Here is a 14,565-nt window from a genome sequence, read left to right on the forward strand (position 1 = left end):
TTTCTCAACCACGAAAAGTCTCCAAGCAGCTTACAAGGTCCTTCCTCTTACTGTCATCACAACAAACATCTTGTGACACAGGTGGGACTGCGAGAGTCCAGAGAGAACTGTGACTAGCCCAGAGTCACCCAGCAGGCTTCATGTGGAGAAGTGGGGAACCGAACCCGGGTCACCAGATTAGAGCCCACTGCTCTTAATCAGTACATGCTGGCATGCAGACGGGGTTTCAGATGGCTGAAACGAACGGGTAGTTACTGCTGCTTCTACGAACAGCCCCGATTATCTTTCCCCTGCTTTGCTCATGGCTTAGGAGCCCCTAGTGCCGCTTTGAGGGCTTGGTCCGCCCTGCATTTCTGCTCCTGGCCAGCAGGAGGTGTGCTGGAGCTCTTGCGTCTCCCTTGGGGTATTTCAGTGCCCTTGAAAGTGCTCCAATGGGCCGGCTGCTAGGCAGCCCCAGGAGCTGATTCGCTGCAAGATTCTCGCCACAAGTCCTGGAAAAGGAAGCGCAGCTTTCCACGCAAGAGCTGGGCGTACGTCTGGAAGATCTTCCTCGGGTTTCTTTCAAGAGTGACGGGGGAAGCTCCTTCGGGTTGTTCGCTGCCAGCTTGTTCCTGGAGAGAAGAAAAGGAGCCCGCTTAGGTGTCAATCAAGACCCACAGCAAATCTCAAACCCAAGATCAGAGGGAGATTTGTAGGATTGCCAAACTCCAGGTGCTGACTGGAGATCACCTAGGATCACAACAGGTATATTTGGTATATATAATCCTGTCAAGCAAAGTTCCGAGTGGAAACGTGGATTGTGCGGCACATCAAATTAGAATAGTTATCTGTCAAAAGACCAGCCGTTTTTACCTCAGAAGTTCATAAAAACATAAGCAGAACTTTACTTGAGCTGAGAGAAAACACACAGTATATACATTAACAAAGTATCACAAATACTGGTTACATGCACGGCTCATGGTTTGTTACAGTTTGGTTGTGCTACAATATCTTATTAGTTATAGTCAGAGCACTTTCTATATATCATTTGGTTTGCAGCAGTATACAGAGCACAGAGCACATCTTTTCTCTTAGTCAGGCAGTCTCTGGTCGATTCCGCACTTGCATTATCGACCTAAGTTCGAGCTGCGTTCGACCTAAGTGCTCCGCACAACCACTGGGATCGACGTGGTTTTGTACCAGCTTCGCCCTGTGTAACGGTCAAATTTCCGACTCCAGTTGGGAACTACTACTTTTTCAGGGAACCACGCTCGAACTCCGCTCGATTCCAGTAAAGTGTGGAATCTCTGGTGCCAGGAGTCCCCCATTCAGCCAATCACAGCTGAGTGTTTCGGGCATGTGTATAGCTGGCCAATCAAAAAACGCCACCTTCGTCCCTCCATTCCTGTGGCAGTTTTTTTATAACTTGTGGGGGTAGATGGAACATGGCCGTAGAACAGTAGCCAATCGGAACAGAGCGGTGAAGAGGCACAGGATGATCCCACCCTCCGAGCTGGGATCAAGCTGGTTGCAGTGGGGAACAACAATGGCTTCGACCTAGGTCAGTACCCTTCTCAGGGAACTGAGTCGAACCTTTTTTTACTCATGTGCGGAATCGCCCTCTGAGAGTGTGTGTGAGGGAACAGAACACTACCAACAGATTCTGTCACCTTTAGAATGTTCAGACAGCTTCCCAGAATTCCATTCTGCTCTTGCTGCTTCATGCAAAGCAAGGCTGGAAATCCCAACGCTTCGGGCGACAGAGATCAGTTCCCTGGGAGAAAATGGCCGCTTTCGGAAGTTGGCCTTTTAATCTAGCCTCTGTCATTATACCCCACTGAAGTCTCTCCCTGCAAACCCCACTCTCCTCAGGCTCCACCCCAAAGAACCCCAGGTATTTGCCAACCCAGAGCTAGCAACCCTAACCCACTGTGCGTTTCAGTATGAATCCTTTGCAATAAAGAAAGCAATCCATATCGGTAGGGCAGAGGTTCTGTGGCAGTCACGTGGTTGCCAGTCTCCAGATGGAGGCTGGAGATCTACTGGAATTACAGCTGATCTCCCTACTCCAGAGGTCGGTCCCCCTGGAAAAAATGGCTACTTTGGAGAGTGGGCTCTGCAGCATCCCTGCTGGGCACCCTTCCCAAATTCCACCTTCCCCAACCCCCCCCCCCCCCCACACACACACACACACATTTCCAGGCATTTCCCAACTCATCAGAACGTAATAATATTGGAAGATCTGTGCTGGATCAGACTAGTGAGGGTCCATCTAGTCCAGCATCCTCTCTCATAGTGGCCAGCCAGTTCTCTGGAGCAGGGGGTCTGCAACCTGTGGCTGTCCAGATATTCATGGACTACAAATCCCATCAGCTCCTGCCAGCAAGGCCGCTGGCAGGGGCTGATGGGAATTGTAGTCCATGAATATCTGGAGAGCCGCAGGTTGCAGGCCCCTGCTCTGGAGGGCAGAAAACAGGGCATAGGAACCGAGACCTTCCTCTGATGTTGCCCCCTGGAACTGGGACTCTGTATGCTGTCACCCAGAGAGATTTTCCAAACCTTAAAAAGCAGACTTTTAGAACAGGAATACCATACTTTGTTGGGGCAAGCAAATAAATCATGCTTGCCCCTCTCTGTTGGAATAATACCGGAAGAGGGGCACATAGCCAAATATCTTGAATTATTAACTGAACCCCAACAGAGATGGATTATCACAAGGGCCAGATCCAATACTTTCCCATCAACCATTACAAAGGGTCGTTACTTATCCATCCCTCTCCAGGATCAGGTTTGTCCACACTGTAAAAACCAAGTGGAGACTCTTGCTCACATTTGACTTCACTGTCCGAGATATGTGGGCATTAGGAATTTCTCTCCCAGGCTGACCCTAGACAAATCTGAAGGAGACTCTGTTGTGCAGCTTTTGTTAAATAATGCAGATGTCGTGCTCTTGGAAAAAGTAGCAAAATTTCTTTTACAAGTGACAGAACTCTCTAAATAATGTATACTGCTATATACAGTCTTCCTGTCTGCATTTTGAATGTACTCTTGATTTGTACTTTATAAATGTCTGGTAACTCTCTAGAGCCTATTCCAATTCCAAAGCCTTTATTGGCATTATAAATTACAAAATTAGTAAAAAGGGCGTTTGTTGACTAAAACATTAAAACATTAAAATAAATTAAAATCTACATTAAACATTCGCAACCAAGCCTTGTAAACCGCACACATAGAAAAAAATTAGCCATTACTACTTTGTAGGCAATGATTGCGCCTGACCAGATAGTGCCTCAAAAAACATACAAAATCACAGGAACTGTTGAGTAGAAAGTTCATAACAGATGGTAGCCGGACAGCGTTTGAGCTCTCTATCAATGGATAAATGTACATAGAGCGTAATGATTTGTATGTAGGGCATTCCAAGAGTACATGTTGAACAGTCTCAACAACGGCCATATTACATTGACATAACCAGTGGTGGCGAACCTTTGGCACTCCAGATGTTATGGACTACAATTACCATCAACCCTTGCCAGCATGGTCAATTGGCCATACTGGCAGGGGCTGATGGGGATTGTAGTCCTGCTTATCTGGAGTGCCAAAGGACCACCTGCAACTATGGGGTCAACCAAGGTCAGCTGCGATTTGATGCCCCAAAAATATTACCATACATTTCGTTCTTCATTCCCTCCCCCCGCCGCCCGTCCCAAAATATAACCCCCTGTTGACTTTAGCAGTCTACTTTTCCTCATTATCTTGATCTATTCTGTCTGACTCTCTCCGTTGTTTTCCGTTGACGGGTAGTTCACTCTCCGGGGAAACCATTCACCGTCTGACAGTCTGAAGACCTCTCTCCAACTGCCCCGGCTCCCCTGCAGGTGTTCAGCCTCCGGGGTTCTCCGCACGCCCCCTGCCGGAGGATGCTCCCTCTCTGATTTCACCTTTGCCTCAGTGATGGGTTGGCTCCTGGGCTCCATACAGCGGCTGGGACCCTCCTGGGACAGCAAAACATGAGGGGACCGCTTTAGCATGCAGGAGAGGGGTATGCGGTGTTAATCTGACCGATGTCAAATGTAGTTGGGGGGGATAGTAGCACGAAGCGCTGGCCTGTTGCATAACAATGGGAAAGAAGAGGAGTTCGGATTTATAACCCCACCCTTCTCTCCGAGCAGCAGTGGCGTAGGAGGTTAAGAGCAGGTGTACTCTAATCTGGAGGAACCGGGTTTGATTCTCCGCTCTGCCGCCTGAGCTGTGGAGGCTTATCTGGGGAATTCAGATTGGCCATGCTGACAGAGGCTGATGGGAATTGTAGTTCCTGAACATCTGGAGAGCCGCAGGTTCCCTACCCCTGGCCTGTGCACTCCCACACACGCCAGCTGGGTGACCTTGGGCTAGTCACAGTTTTCCGGAGATCTCTCAGCCCCACCTACCTCACAGGGTGTTTGTTGTGAGGGGGGAAGGGCAAGGAGATTGTGAGCTCCTTTGAGTCTCCTGCAGGAGAGAAAGGGGGGATATAAATCCAAACTCTGTTTTGAGGCAGTGTGGTGTAGTGGTTAAGAGCAGGTGCACTCTAGTTTGGAGAACCGGGATTGATTCCCCACCCTTCCACCTGATTGGCAGACTCTTATCTGGTGAACCGGATTTGTTTCTGCATCCTACTTTCCTGCTGGGTGACTTTGGGCTAGTCACAGTTCTTCAGAACTCATGTGGAGTAGTGAGGAATCGAACCCGATTCTCCAGATTAGTTTCTGTTTCTCTTAACCACGGCGCCACGCTGGCTCTCTGGATAGGCTCGTTCCGCTTCTGCACCGTAGTAAACCCACCCCTCCTCCCCCACACATTAATGGCCCCTTCCGCACACGCAAAATAATGCGTTTTCAAACCACTTTCACAACTGTTTGCAAGTGGATTTTGCCATTCCGCAACAGCTTCAAAGAGCACTGAAAGCAGTTTGAAAGTGCATTATTCTGCATGTGCGGAAGGAGCCATTGTGTTGCCCCAAAGCTTTATGAACCCTAACTAGAAGATTGGGGCAGGCAATGGGACTTTAGGATGGGGTTGGCAGTGGATGGATTTCCCATAGTGGGTGAGAGGGTGGAAGGGTGAAGACTGAAGCCATATCTGGGTGCTGGGTGCTCTCCGGGGTCTTAGCCATAGAATGGAGACGTACAGGGAGGGGAGGGGTTGCTCTGAAGCCCCCAGAGAAAGAGATTGGGGTAAACCATACCTTGGAAAGGGCGGGCAGGTCTGGCAGACTCTGGCAGAGGGACAGCTGCGAGGGCACGTCACGTGGGAATGGTGGCGAAGGGTTGCTGGCTAGCAGGGCACACGTGTACTGTCAAACACGGGAGTCGGCTGGGGGGGGCACGTGGGAACGCTCCAACTCGGCAGCCTGCTGCCAGAACCCGGGTTTGGGGGGGCTTTCGGAGCCGCTCGGCTGCGGGGGGGCGGGAGGGGGAGGCCGCTCTAGGCGTCCCCCCGGAGAGGCGTCCTTGGCCACCGGGGCCTTGCGCGGGGAGGCCCGCCGGGGGCGGAGAACCGGGGCGCCGGCATGCCGGGCCAAGCCGAGCCTCACCCCTCCCGGCAGCCGCCCCGGGCGGAGCTTCCCCCGCCGCGCCTCTGCTTGCTCGGGAGCCGTCGCGCAAGCGGCCCCGTCCGGCCGTGCCCGGGGGAGCGCCGCCCGCCCGCCTTCCCCACCCCCCGCTGGGGCTGTCCGGCGGCGGCGGCCCTTTGTTCGCCGGAGGAGAAGATGCCCCCCCCCCCGCTGCGCCAGGCCCATAAAACCCGCCGGCTGGCGCAGAGCGGAGCGTGACTCTTGCAGGGTGCCACCATGAGCCTCCTCCCGGGCACGCCGCCGCTGCTGCTGCTGCTGCTGCTGCTGACCCTCGCCGGGCCGGGCCGGGCCGCGGCGCCCCCTCGCCCCTCCAAGCCCCTCTTGCCCCTCCAGCCCGAGTCGGACCCCCTCCCCTCCAAGGGGGTGGCAGGTAGGTGGGCGGCGGCGGGAGGGGGGCGCTTCTGGACCGTGAGGAACCCCCCCCCCCTTCCCCGCCTTTTGGCGCGGCTGCCGAGCTTGGCACGGCTGCCAAGCGGGCAGCGGCGCGTCCGCATCTGGTTCCCATTGACGGCGCCGTCTGCCGGGCGCTCCGCTTGGCCGGGGCTCAGCGCATGGGCCGGGTCGGGGGGGGGGGGAGCTGGAGACCCCCTCGCTGCGGCTCCCCTCCCTTGCCCCCCTGGCATCGCGCTGCTCAGAGAACCCCCGGGTGCCAACTGGGGGAACCGGTGGGGGCGGGTTGGGCTGGGTGGGTGTGGGCGATGCCAGCCAGCCATCTGGCACGGGAAAGGACAGATGGCAGGGAAGGGCACGCAGGGAGCCAAGAAAGTTTCTAGGCTGCGGCATTTCAGGCATTTGTGCCATCTGCGCCCGGTTAGGGTTGTTGAAGGATGTTGTGCCAGATGCAGAGGGGGCTGGGGGTGGGTGGGTGGGCTCCCCAGCAGTGGCGTAGGGTATCTAATCTGGAGGAACCGGGTTTGATTCCCAGCTCTGCCGCCTGAGCTGTGGAGGCTGATCTGGGGAATTCAGATTAGCCTGTACACTCCCACACACGCCAGCTGGGTGACCTTGGGCTAGTCACAGCTTCTCGGAGCTCTCTCAGCCCCACCTCACAGGGTGTTTGTTGTGAGGGGGGAAGGGCAAGGAGATTGTAAGCCCCTTTGAGTCTCCTACAGGAGAGAAAGGGGGGATATCTCTTCTTCTTCTTCTTCTTCTTCTTCTTCTTCTTCTTCTTCTTCTTCTTCTTCTTCTTCTTCTTCTTCTTCTTCACTGTTTTTATCCTAAGAAGAACTTGCCTCTCTGCGTGTGTGTGTGTTTTTCCCCTTCCCTTGCACCTCAACCTTGCCAGGTAGGCTAGACTCTAACACCACCCTCTCAGCTTTGGGCGGGGATTTGAACCTGTGGCTTTGGGCATGACCCCTCCTGCATCCCAAGGGCTCAGCCCATCTGTCCTCTTTATCACCTTTTTATCCACATCTGTCCTTCTCTCCATTTTATCCTCACACAGCAATCTTGTGAGGGAGGCAGGCGGATGGACGGATGGAAACGAGGCCATTTAGCGAGTCTTATGACAGAGTGGGGAATCCGAATTCGGTATCTCCCCCGCTGCGCTTTTACCACTGCGCAGCACTGCCCTGGTGTTGGGAATATTTGAAGAAGGGGAAAATAAGTGATCTCTGAGCTCCTCTTTTCTTTGTGATTGACAAAGCAGCTCTGAGAACATTTTGGGTCTTCCTGGGTGGTCTCCCCTCCAAGTACTAACCTCGGTTGACCCTGTTTTGCTTCTGAGATCGGACAAGACAAACGCAGGTTATCCTGGGCCAACCAGGTCAGGGCCCCGGCTATATTTGCACTTAGAACAGCGGTCTGAGTAATAGAGTCTAATTTGGAGAACTGAGTTCGAGTCTCCGGTCGCCTGCATGAAGCCTTCTGGGCAGTGGTGGGATCCAAAAATTTTAGTAACAGGTTCCCATGGTGGTGGGATTCAAACTGTGGTGTAGTGCCAATGGGGCTGGGCGAGGCACGATGGGGGCGTGGCCGGGCATTCCAGGGGCGGGGCGTTCCTGGGCGGGGGACTGTAGCAGGGCGGCGGCAGCATGCACCAGTCGCTTAGGCGGAGAAACAAATGCACGCGAAGCGCAGGCTGCCGCCGAGGCACCTCCTGCTAGACTGCTTCAAGTTCTGCGCGCTACTGCTGAGAGGAGGGGCGTAACTAAGGCAAAAATCACGTGGCAAAATCACCACTTAGTAACCCCCTCTCGGCACACACCAATAATTAGTAACCTACTCTCGGGAACCTGTGAGAACCTGCTGGATCCCACCTCTGCTTCTGGGTGACCCTGGGCCAGTCACAGTTTTCCAAGCCCGCACAGAGGACGCTGGTGGCAAATCACCTCTGGGCCACTTTTGCCTAGAGGATGGCAACTTGGTGCCACTTTCCACCATTGTAAGGACTGTACAGCAAGGAAACACATTCTCAGTATATGGCCGTGGTGGCGAACCTTTGGCACTCCAGATGTTATGGACTACAATTCCCATCAGCCCCTGCCAGCATGGCCAATTGTAGGGGCTGATGGGAATTGTAGTCCATGACATCTGGAGTGCCAAAGGTTTGCCACCACTGGGATATGGGATGGGCTGGCTTGAAAAAGAAGAGTTTGGATTGATATCCCCCCTTGGAGACTCAAAGGGGCTTACAATCTCCTTTCCCTTCCCACCCTCCCACCCCCTGTGAGGTGGGAGGGTTGAGTGGGGGGGGGGGCTGAGAGAGCTCTGAAAAACTGTGACTAGCCCACGGTCACCCAACTGGCATGCGTTGGAGTGCACAGGCTAATCTGGTTCCCCAGATAAGCCTCCACAGCTCAAGCGGCAGAGCGGGGAATCAAACCCGGTTCCCCAGATTAGAGTGCACCTGCTCTTAACCACTGCACCACAATGGCTCTCTGGGTTATAGGAAGGAACTTATATGGTGTGTTTGGGAGGCAGGTAAAACCTAATTGGGGCCAAAGAAGAAAAGCTGAAGGAAAAAGGTACCGTGGGGGGACGGGGTCTGCAGGGAATCCTGTAGGGGAGAGTGCCTAGAGCTGGAGGGGTCCTAGAGGGGTGCCAATTTCCAGGTGGGACCTGGAAATCTCCCAAAACTAAAACTGATTTCTAGAGGGCAAGGTTTCCGTGGAGAACATGGCTGGTTTGGAGACAGGACCCTATGGCATGACATCCCGGGCCCATCGCTGCCTAGCCAAGCACCTGCCTCGCACCCGAGATGTTTCCCATCACAGACCTCCAGTAAAAATTCGGTCTGTTAGTTGGCATCTGGGGGAAAATCTGGTGGTCAGAGAGGCCTCCTGTGTCTGTAGCATAAGCATAAGCATTTTATTGTCATTGTGCATTGTGCATTGTGCATTATTGTCATTGTGCATTGTGCATTGTGCCCTTAGGCCTGGTGGAAAAGAGAAAGGCACCTGCAAACGATTTGGGTGGGGTTTTCTAGCTCCGATTTGCCAAAATGCAAAGGGGAGGTTATTGGCTGATCGGAATTCTCATTCATAAGCCTAAGCATTTTATTGTCATTGTGCACGCACAACGAAATTTACAGCAGCATTCCTCGATGCACACAATTTCAGACTCATACCCCATCTTCACTTTCCCCTTCCTCCACCCATCCCTACACAACACATCAACACGCAGCCGCAGAGTTCAGCATCGCCACAGCTCTAGAGTAGAAGCTGTCTCTAAGCCTCTTTGTCCTAGTTTTGATGGACCTGTATCGTCTCCCGGATGGTAACAGTTCAAAAAGAGAGTGTGCCAGATGAGACGGGCCTCTCAGAATATTTTGGGCTTTCTTTAGGCTTCGGGAATGATAGAGTTCTTCCAAGGAGGGGAGAGGGCAGCCGATAATCCTCTGTGCAGGAATGATCACCTGTAGGATCTTTTAACGAAGTGATCACCTGTAGGATCTTTTAACGAAGACTGACGGCTCTTTCCCCTGTTTCAGGTTGTTCATTCGGGGGCAGGTTCTATGCCCTGGAGGATACTTGGCATCCGGACCTGGGCGAGCCCTTCGGCGTGATGCACTGCGTCGTGTGCTACTGCGAACCGGTAAGCAGAGGCGTATCGAGGGGAAATGTAGTGCAGTGCAAAATCTGGGTTTCCTGCAGTATGGGTGGTCGCTCTCCCGCACCACGGCCAAACAACTTTTTTGCACCAGGTCTTGAAGTCAGTACATGGACCCGGGGGAAAGGAGGAGGGGTGTGGGGAACTATTTTCCGCCCCCCACGTGCCTAAATGACCGCAGCCATCTGACCCCATATGGTCCCCCCCCCTGGCTTTGACCTTCTTCCCAAACACACCTTATAACAGTGGTGGCGAACCTCTGGCACGGGTGCCAGAGGTGGCACTCAGAGCCTTCTCTGTGGGCACATGCGCACAGAGTTCATCATGGGGGAGGGGCGGAAAATCACACACACACACACACACACACATCTAGGCTGGCCTGGGCCGCTGGGGACAATCTGTAGGTAACCCTGTTAAGTGCTGTTAAACCCCACAGATTTTCATGGGCAGAACTAAAGCGCAATCCGTTTCTTGGGAGCAAGTTCGGTTGCTGGCAACGGGGCTTGCTTCTAAACCCTCCTAGGCTGTGATTCACCCATTCAAAGAGTTGCACGGTTGCTCCAAAGCAAAGCCACCGACTACCACCAAACTTACTCCCGAGTAACGCGCGCCTCGGAGTCAACCGTTTTTTCTAAACTAAAACCTCAGTATTCAGGTTAAATGGCCGGGTTGGCCCTTTGCGATAAATAAGTGGGTTTGGGGTTGCAGTTTGGGCACTCGGTCTCGAAAAGGTTCACCATCACTGCCATATAGGTTCCTTCCTATAACCCCATACGTGCCCCGGCCAGTAAGTAACACGTTGCCCTGGCGGGGTGTGTAGAGACCACTGCAGTATTCCTGAACTGCCACTTTGTTGACCATCCAAGTGCTAACCTTCGCTCACCCTGCTTAGCTTCTGAGATCTCTTCAAGGTCCCCAAACACTTCTCTGGAATGCCTGGAGCGGGTGGCAGATTGTACCCATTTTTTGCCTCGAGAAAGATGGGGGGGGGTCATAATGTACCACCCGCAGGCATGGCTGATATCTGAAACCTCCCAAAGGCACCTGTGTGAGATTGATGTGAACGCTGCTTCCAGTGCACTCATAGGTGTCAAACTCGTGGCCCTCCAGATGCTATGGACTACAGTTCCCATCATCCCCTGCCAGCATCATGTTGGCAGGGGGTGATGGGAACTGTAGTCCATGACATCTGGAGGGGCGCGAGTTTGACACCTGTACAGTACAGTGTGGATCTCCTGGATCTTGCTCATTCCACCCTTTGAGCGAGCGCAGCAATGTGCGCTGCGGATCAGAGTTGAATTCGTGCGCCCGCACACGCCTCCCCACCTCCTGCCTTTTCACATGTATCGCTGCCCAAAGCATGCTCCCAGTCTGGGAGGCGGCGAACATTGGAAAGTAGCGACACCAGATGCGTATGACTCATGCAGAGAGGCAACAGACAGCCTCTTCTGAGCACATGATATCCTATTGCTTTGTTGCTATGAGGGCTGTTAGGATGCTGTCAGGATGTTACAGGGACTAGGATGGCAGAATTGTTATCCTTCCAGGCGGGTCTGATTCGAAACCCAGAGCAGTAAATCATACAGGCAGGCAGACTCCATTGTGGGAAGGTATTGCAGGTTTACGTCTTTCTCTTTGTATGTGAAAAGTACCATTAAGTCACGGCTGACTTGGCAATCCAGCAGAGACATTCAAAGGTAGTTTGCTGTTGCTCTTCAAAGCAGCCCGCGGACTTCCTTGGGGGTCTCCCAGTGCAGGGATAAAGTGGGGTACAAATCCAATCAATCAATCAATCAATCAATCAATCAATCTGGGGTGCTGTGTGGTTTCTGGGCTGTATGGCCGTGTTTTAGCAGTAGACGTTTCACCTGCATCTATGGCTGGCATCTTCAGAGGATCTCTTCTGAAGATGCCAGCCACAGATGCAGGCGAAACGTCTGCTGTTAGAACACGGCCATACAGCCCGTAAACCACACAGCACCCCAGTGATTCCGGCCATGAAAGCCTTCGACAATACAAAATCAATCAATCAATCAATCGAAGTGCTAATCCTGCTTAACTTCTGAGATCTGACAAGTTCAAACTAACCTGGGTCACCCAGGTCAGGGAATTATGGGTTAATAAAATATTTAATTAATTTATTAAGAAACTTCAGTAGTTATCCTGTGGCACACAGACTAAACTGTGGGGATAGCAGATAAAATTTATGTCTGAGCTTTCCCATCCTCCACCTCACTGTAAGAGGTTATAGAAGGCCTCTCTCTAGTCCCATTTATTTGGTCTAATGGTCAGGGAATCCACCATTACGAAGCAATTCCCCCTATATTACACCAACATTCCCACCACTGCTTATGTTCACAGCAGGAGAAACTTAGGGAGAAGAAGAAGAAGAAGAGTTTGGATTTATATCCCCCTTTCTCTCCTGCAGGAGACTCAAAGGGGCTTACAATCTCCTTGCCCTTCCTCCCTCACAACAAACACCCTGTGAGGTAGGTGGGGCTGAGAGAGCTCTGAGAAGCTGTGACCAGCCCAAGGTCACCCAGCTGGCGTGTGTGGGAGTGCACAGGCTAATCTGAATTCCCCAGATAAGCCTCCACAGCTCAGGCCGCAGAGCTGGGAATCAAACCCGGTTCCTCCAGATTAGATACATGAGCTCTTAATCTCCTACGCCACTGCTGCTCTGCTTACAAGTTACATGGTACGTGACTTGTAAGCGACATAACTTTCAGAATATACTCTACCAATTCCCTTTGATCTCTATTGTTTTTACCATAGTGACTTGGGGGGGGGGTGTCCTAGACAGTCATCTGGACACCGTGTCACTCCCAGGTCAGATGTTGTAACGATATGAACGACAGCTTCTGTGAAGTCCCAGATTTCATTTTCTGAAAGAGCAAAATTTCTAGCCGCTTTCGCTGCGAAGATATAAGGGGAAAGGCATATGTCTGTCACGAAAGGGGCTAGGGATCTCCTTTTAAAAGTTCCCTTCGTCAGACACCTTTGAGCCTTGAAAACCTACACCAGTGGTGGCGCACCTATGGCACGGGTGCCAGAGGTGGCACTCAGAGCCCTCTCTGTGGGCACACGCAAACAGAGTGCCCCCCCCCACGCACACACACATCTAGGCTGGCCTGGGCCACTGGGCTCAATTATTAGCATTAAACCTAAGACCTAGTTTTGGGGAAGCAATGTAGGTAACCCTGTTAAGCACTGTTAAATCCCAATGATTTCCATGCGAAGAACTAAAGCGCGATCCTTTACCTGGGAGTAAGCTCGGTTGCTGGCAATGGCGCTTGCTTCTGAGTAAGCCCTCCTAGGGTCGTGGTTCACCCATTGCAAGAGTTGCACAGTTGCTTCAAAGCAAAGCCACCGACTACCACCAAGCTTACTCCCAAGTAACGCACGCCTCGGAGCCAACCATTTTTTTCTAAACTAAAACCTCAGTATTCAGGTTAAGTGGCCGTGTTGGCACTTTGCGATAAATAAGTGGGTTTTGGGTTGCGATTTGGGCACTCGCTCTCGAAAAGGTTCGCCATCACTGACCTACACCCTAGAAAGCTTGTCTTTCACTAAGGTTCTGCTAGACTGGAATCTTGCTCTTCCTGTCGCCCACCTGCAACTACCTTTGTAAACAAAAGAGGGGGCGGGGTTCTTCTTTGAACTGCACAGATTCTAGGGTGCCCAGCAGACTCCATAATTCTGCCCTTCCTTCCCCAGCAGAGGAATCGCCGTGGGAAGCCGACGGGCAAAGTCAGCTGCAAGAACATTAAGCATGACTGTCCCACCCCACCGTGTGTGGATACTATCTTGCTGCCAGGACACTGTTGCAGAACTTGTCCAAAGGGTAAGGAGCCAGGGGTAGGGGTGGTGAAGGCAAGCCAAGTCCCGCATTGGGTCAGTGTCAATTAAAAGTCGATCTAAGACAGACTAATTCCCCCCACCCTCAATATTGTCGGTGTTGCTCGCTTTCATTTCAGGACCCCTATTAGCCCCCCCCCCCCCCAGTTTCATTGAGTTTATTTGGTTTTATTTCTTCCTCGTCGTCCGTTCATTCTTTTGGGTAGGTCGGTGCGGGTTGTAATTTCTTGCCGTTTCTCAAAGAATGACCCTGCCAGATTTCTCCAGCCTGTCACGCTGGAAATTTGCATCCAAACGGTGTTAAATTTTCGGGCCTCGTGTTATTTTTTCCGGTGGATCAGGCGTGCCAAATTGCGGAGTGGCACAATCGGAAACGTCTCCTTTGGGGGTAATTAAATCTCTGCTTTTTGCGTGCTGATGTTTGTAATTTCTTTGTGTTTGTATTGACATTATGTTACGCTGCCAAAACACCAGGGGTGCCAAAATCTCTGAGACGGGAAAGAATGTGGTTGTTCGAGAGGCAGTTTAAGAGCACACATCCCATAAATTGCCCCCCCCTGCCTTTCCAATGGATTTCGAGGAAAGACTCAAAGGTAGAGTCTGTTATCTGTAAAATGGGAGTGTTGTTAATTCACCACGCCTCCACAATTCGGGGACGGTTAACCTCTGAATCCCAAATGCTAGGAGGCCATATCAAGAAGAAGAAGAAGAAGAAGAAGAAGAAGAGTTTGGATGTATATCCCCCCTTTCTCTCCTGTAGGAGACTCAAAGGGGCTTACAATCTCCTTGCCCTTCCCCCCTCACAACAAACACCCTGTGAGGTAGGTGGGGCTGAGAGAGCTCAGAAGAACTGTGACTAGCCCAAGGTCACCCAGCTGGCGTGTGTGGGAGTGTACAGGCTAATCTGAATTCCCCAGATAAGCCTCCACAGCTCAGGCAGCAGAGCTGGGAATCAAACCCGGTTCCTCCAGATTAGATACACGAGCCCTTAACCTCCTATGCCACTGCTGCTCCTATCAGGGGAAGCCCTTGTGCCCTGTTGTTGGCCCTCCAGATGAACTGGT

General features: G+C 52.3%; 1 protein-coding gene across 1 annotated transcript in view; it reads left to right on the top strand.

The window, feature by feature from the left end:
* Positions 1-5,676: 5,676 nt before the first annotated feature.
* CHRD (chordin) overlaps positions 5,677-14,565 on the top strand; it is a 75,148-nt gene continuing 66,259 nt past the window's right edge. The window contains exons 1-3 of the mRNA XM_048506944.1: positions 5,677-5,963; positions 9,525-9,628; positions 13,361-13,487. Of these exons, the coding sequence (XP_048362901.1) occupies positions 5,810-5,963; positions 9,525-9,628; positions 13,361-13,487 (385 nt within the window). The 5' untranslated portion in view covers positions 5,677-5,809. The remainder of the gene's footprint in view (positions 5,964-9,524; positions 9,629-13,360; positions 13,488-14,565) is intronic.

This window comes from Sphaerodactylus townsendi, linkage group LG08 (assembly GCF_021028975.2).
Source record: "Sphaerodactylus townsendi isolate TG3544 linkage group LG08, MPM_Stown_v2.3, whole genome shotgun sequence".
NCBI lineage: Eukaryota > Metazoa > Chordata > Lepidosauria > Squamata > Sphaerodactylidae > Sphaerodactylus > Sphaerodactylus townsendi.